The sequence below is a fragment of the Juglans microcarpa x Juglans regia genome, chromosome 5D, assembly GCF_004785595.1.
Source record: "Juglans microcarpa x Juglans regia isolate MS1-56 chromosome 5D, Jm3101_v1.0, whole genome shotgun sequence".
NCBI classification, from domain to species: domain Eukaryota; kingdom Viridiplantae; phylum Streptophyta; class Magnoliopsida; order Fagales; family Juglandaceae; genus Juglans; species Juglans microcarpa x Juglans regia.
This window is the reverse complement of record NC_054602.1, coordinates 2928699-2934317: the sequence shown is the minus strand read 5'-3', so window position 1 is coordinate 2934317 and position 5619 is coordinate 2928699. Positions and strand designations below refer to the sequence as shown.

Sequence of the window (5619 nt, the reverse complement as noted above, 5' to 3'; positions counted from 1 at the left end):
TTTTGGGGAAAATTTTTTCATGCTCTAAGACCGCTACTGATTTTCTGTGGCTCTTTTCCACACTTTAAAAAATAAAATCTAAATTAGAAAATAAAATAATAATAATTTAGTTTTTTAACAAAAAAAAATTTAATGATATATACACAATATATTGCATAATAATATTATAAAATGATGTTATTTTTATAAGATGTTTTATAAAAATATTATTTATTTAAAATATAATTATGTAAAATATTATGAAAAATATTGTGTGTAAATTATTTTTCTTTCTGTAAAGTGATATTATTTTTATAAAATATTTTATTAAATTATCATTTATTATAAAATTTAATTTTGTAATGTGCAGTAATAAAATGATGTATATTTATTATTTTTCTTAAAAGAAGATGAAGGATGAATAGATTTTTTGTTTTGATTTTTGTTCTAATACAAGGTGGAGTCCGTGTAGATGCTAGATTGATGGCTTTCTGTACTTCCTCGTTGGTTGCATTTGCCCACGAAGGAGAAGATAAAAATATAAAAAATACCGCGTCTTCTCTTTCTCTCGCTCTCTGCCGTCAACTACACCCCCACCACCTCCACTCTCTCTCTCTCTCTGCAACTCGAGATCTTCCTTGCTTTCGGTGCTTTGAAAAGCAAATCTAAGGCTGCAGTTCATCTCCTCTCTCTTCTTTTGCTTTCACAAATACACACTCTCTCCCTCTCTCCCACTCTCTCAGTTGTCTTTTCACTTAGATCTCTATTCTCTATTTTCAATACAGACCTCAAGATTCCGTCTATTTACGGCCTATCATTGTCTCCTGGCTAAGTTTTTTTGTTTTGGTTTTTGTTGGTTTACCAGTCCCAGCAGCTTATGCTTTCGTTAAGCTTTTACCCTCGGTTGCTTCCTCCTCAAGATCTTATCCGAGTCTGCTTAGAAATCAAGCTGAAATTTTCCCAAGAAAGTGAAAGAAAAATTCCCCAGAAGTTTCTGGTTAAAGTTGTGAGCGATTTGTATAATAGTTCCCCGACACCAGACGGTGCCATGAGCCTTGAGTTTTGGTCCACTCTTTAAGGGCTTTGAAAAAAAAAAAATAGAACAAAGCGAAACAGAGGCGTGTGTTCCATGGAATCAAATTCCCAGCACAGTTATCAACACCAGCAACACGATAATCACCAAACGAATTCTGGGTTATTGCGATTTCGCTCTGCCCCCAGCTCGATTCTGTCCAATTTCACCGAGGAGTGTGTTGGTTCCGGTGCCAACAAGGGCAATTTCACGGAGGGCTCTGATTCAGAGAGATTAATTTCAAGATTTCTGAATTACGGTGGCGGCGCAGATTCAACTTCGCCGAGTTTCCAAGATTTTGAGGATAAGCCTCCGGTGTTGGCGGCGACCGAGGCGGCTGCGAACCGTGTGAGCTCTCAGCAGGGCTATTCTGGGGGTCTGCCCCCCCATTATCCGAGATATAGCACGACTGCGACAACGTCTTCTGCCATGGATGGCGCATACGGGTTGGCGGGTTCAATGGCAATGGATGGCCACGTTCAAACGAAAGCAGTTAACTCCCATATTGTCAGGCAAAGCAGCTCGCCTGCTGGGCTTTTCTCCCAGATTTCTATCCCAAATGGTATTGTGCTTGTTCTCATTGAACATGTTATTTGGACGATTTGAAAATTAATCATTGCTTTTAAATTGTATATAGAGCTGGCCATAGCTAAAAAATTTACATCTTTATATTAGATATATGATAGGGAACTGATCTGAGAAGTTGTGTGTCGATTGAGTTAGCGGAAAGGAAACGACGAAAAGAAGAAAATTCCTCTCTGAAACAATTCTCTGACGATTAGTCGCTGGGATGCGGTACTTTAGATTTCTTGGCATTATGCGAGTCAGCTGCAATGCGATTTGTGGAAAATATCGTATCAGGAATAAGAAAGGAGTGGTCTGAACAATTTCTACCTACTGGGTTTTATAAACTCGTTAGTGAACTCTACTTTTTTGTTAGTCCCTACAAGTGAACACAGTTGACTTGTAGGAAAGTACGAGTTTTCCTACAAGTGAATTAAACTGTATCAGGATAGCGTTTATACTGGGCACAGTTTTAGTTGAGACTTTTATTTCCCTGGGTTCAACCTGAGTATCATAATAGTACGGAAAATTTATTGTTTTGTCCTTTTCCTTCATTTCCTCATCAACTAAACAAAGTTGAGGAATTGTGTTTGATGAGAATATGTTGGGACTTAATTGCAGATCAATTTTTAAAGATCTCATTTAAGATGCTCATGTTGTTGAGGGATAATCACTTGTCAAAATGATAAAATGTTGTCTGTGGATAATCATTTCAAACAACTGAGCAGTGACAAATAGATTTTGTCATGATCAGACACTAGAATGAGTTACTTAATGATTTCTCCGTAAATTGCATGCAGGCTATGCCTCTATGAAAGGTCCTGGAAACTACGGTGGAGTGAATGGTAGTAGTGGAGATGTAAGTCCATCTACAAACAGATTGAAGAGTCAAATTAGTTTCTCTTCGAGACTTCCTTCTTCCCTAGGAATGTTGTCGCAGATCTCTGAACTGGGGACTGAAACTGTTGGGCCAGATAGTCCTCGTGATGGAAAACTTGGAAATGGAAACGATGATGCTCGATTTTATGGCCTTGGGTTCCCATATAGTTCCTGGAATGATCCATCGCATCTCACAGATAATTTTTCTGCCATGAAAAGAGAACAAGATGATGATGGGAAACTCTTTTCTGATGCTCAGGTATCAAATTTGCCTTTTGGGTTTGGTTTTCTCCATATCTTGTTGCTTGTGTGGTATAGTCTGATTTTTGTCTATATATTTAGAATGGAGGACTTGGAACTCGGGTTCATATATTATCCCACCACTTAAGTTTGCCAAAGACTTCTTCAGAGATTGTTGCCGTGGAAAAGTTCCTGCAATTCCAAGATTCTGTTCCTTGTAAAATTAGAGCTAAGCGTGGCTGTGCCACTCATCCTCGAAGCATTGCAGAAAGGGTAAAGTTTATCTCTGTTACCTTATCAATTGACAATTTTAATTATTGATATAATTTATGCAACATGCCTTTCTGTTGATTTAATTGGTGAACACACGATGACTTCAGCTATAGTAAGCGTGATTATAAGGGTAAATTACTTTCAGGTTAGAAGAACCCGGATTAGCGAAAGAATGAGGAAACTACAGGAGCTCGTCCCTAACATGGACAAGGTAGTAAGTACATTTCGGTATAATAATTTAGCCTGTAACCATTGTCTACTTCTCTCTGAAAGATTCAAGATATTTATGTTTCCTCTTGGCAGCAAACGAACACGGCAGACATGTTGGACTTGGCTGTCGATTACATCAAAGACCTTCAGGAACAGTTCAAGGTATCGAAAGAAAATTTGAACTTTTCAAGTTCCTTACATCTTGCCATGTAGTAGTATTCATCATCCACTCACGAATTTATGTACTTCTGCAGACTCTTAGTGAAAATCGAGCCAACTGTAAATGTTTAAGCATTGAGAATCCTGTCTCAAATCAAATTGCTTAACTTGCTGCTGTACAGAAGATAAGAGAGTAACGGAGAATTGGATAGAAATCAGATCTTATTATTTATTGGCCGAGCAATAAGTGGAAGTAGCTTAAGATATTATCTTCTTGAGTTGCTGTGACATAGAAAGTTGGTAGTGTTCTCTGTTTTCACCACAAGAATTCAGGTCCCGTAGTCTAACAAGGCTTCCCAGTCACACACGATACATGAAATAAAAGGGAAGATCAATTGTATAGGTCGTGTTGTTCAAATAGTGGAATCCTTGTTTTATGTGATTGACGAGCTGCTGCTTCTTTTGAATAATTTTCTTGTCGGTTCTGGCAGAGTGATAAGTTGGCCTTCCCAACCCTACAAAAAAGTTTAGAACTTTGTCATTTGGGGCCCGCTTTATTGTTCAAATTAATGAATTATGCAGGTAAGGAAACAAGCGGATACATAGATTTTCGAGCCATCCTGGGGGGGAGTAATTATCTGCACAATTCACTTTTTTTTTTTCCCCACTGAAGGCCAATCTTATTTGAGTGGTTGGGATCAACTTCGTCAAAAAACTTCAGACCCTGTTCTGTTGTGTACTCTTATCACGTTGTTGTGCTCTATTTTGAAGTGAGACAGCACTCTTCATTGAGGGTAGGTTTGTTTTTTATGTTTTTTTTTTTTTTTTTTTTCCTCGCAAGTAAATATATTTCATTAAAAAAGATGATATAAGAGAAAATGATAGGTTCCCAACAAATATTTCAGAACAATAATAATAGTATAAAATAGTGGATAAAAAAGAAAATAAAAAGAATTTTTACGATCAATTTCTTAATCTTTACTTATATCTTACAAAATAGACGCGGTCTTTAAATATAGAAATAAGTTATTCGGAAAAAATTATGAATAATAGAATTACTATTTATAGCAGTAGAACTTCCGTGGAAAGTAATGAAAGTGGCGGGTATCCTGTTGTTTATTATCTTGAGATTTTTTTTAAATTATTTTTTTTTAATGTTGATAGCAATGAATTATACCTGCATATTAATATAAAGCTAATTATTGGGGAGCCAATTATTGAGACAAGTCAACCATCTCCGAGGAAGCAAATATTTTTGGCCTAAACTGCTCGGATGAACTTTCTGCCTTTGTTTGTATGCTAGTGGTATCCTTATCCTGATATTTTTTTTTTTTTTGGCTGCGAGAATACGACATTTAAAGCAACCATGAAAATCATTTGGCCCCACGAGTTTCCTTGCCTTTTTTTTTTTTTTTTTTTAATCTTTTTCTAAAGGGAAAATGGGTAGTGATTTTTTTTTTTTCACCCTTTTCTAAAAAAGGACAGAATTATCTAATCGGTTACCAAATTTAGGTTGCTGGGGACGGGTCGCGAGGCAGTGCAGGTCAAAGTCCGATCCGCACCTTAAACACCAATTTTTTGACCCGACCCGAATCTGCTTCATGTTGATCGGTTAACCGATAACCCGTTAACTGATTACCCAATTCCTTTTCCTTTTTTTATTTTTTATTTTTTATTTTTTATATGGAGATTTCTCTCACTATCCCATTTTCAAATCATCTTATCTTTGTTTGGCCCATAACGTAAAACGAAGATTCTATGAAGGTACTAGAATTTTTGTAGAGCGTGGGATTTTGCCTGCAATACATGCCTGGAAAGTGTCACTCAACATATAATCAAATTGCCGACGCCGGCGGAGACCAATGCATTGTGGAGGACCTCCTCGACTTTTCCAACGAACACACTGTCATTATTGACGGTACTATCAATAAGGCCGTTGGAAACTCTATCGAATCATTCGATGAAAACTCTTAACTTTCTGAAACAGGTGAGCGGGACTAAAATTGAAATCAAAATAAGTTAAAATCGGATAACGGGTAATACCCGTTTTAAATTTTAACCGCGGGTCACATAAATTTTGAAACATGGGTAGGTTCGGTTCGGATTTTCGGGTTCTTTGACTGTCAAACAAGGCAGGATTTTAAATTGATTTGTTCTGACGTTTGTGACACAAGATTTCTTAGTTGAATGTGACTATTTCGAACAGGCATTTCCTCCCGTCATCGGAGTGAGTCTGCTTGGGG

General features: G+C 37.0%; 1 protein-coding gene across 1 annotated transcript; it reads left to right on the top strand.

Moving 5' to 3' along the window:
* Positions 1–461: 461 nt before the first annotated feature.
* On the top strand, positions 462–3818 carry LOC121265978 (transcription factor bHLH130-like). Its single transcript, XM_041169657.1, has 6 exons — positions 462–1613; positions 2416–2753; positions 2837–3007; positions 3153–3218; positions 3311–3379; positions 3472–3818. Exons 1-6 carry the CDS (start codon positions 1109–1111, stop codon positions 3541–3543), a joined length of 1221 nt encoding a protein of 406 aa, XP_041025591.1. The 5' UTR covers positions 462–1108; the 3' UTR covers positions 3544–3818.
* Positions 3819–5619: the final 1801 nt, after the last annotated feature.

Coding starts and splice junctions, on each gene's coding strand:
- LOC121265978 (XM_041169657.1), top strand. CDS start 1,109: ATGGAATCAAATTCCCAGCACAGTTATCAACACCAGCAACACGATAAT. Junction 1,614..2,415: donor CCAGATTTCTATCCCAAATG/GTATTGTGCTTG, acceptor AATTGCATGCAG/GCTATGCCTCTATGAAAGGT. Junction 3,219..3,310: donor TCGTCCCTAACATGGACAAG/GTAGTAAGTACA, acceptor TCCTCTTGGCAG/CAAACGAACACGGCAGACAT.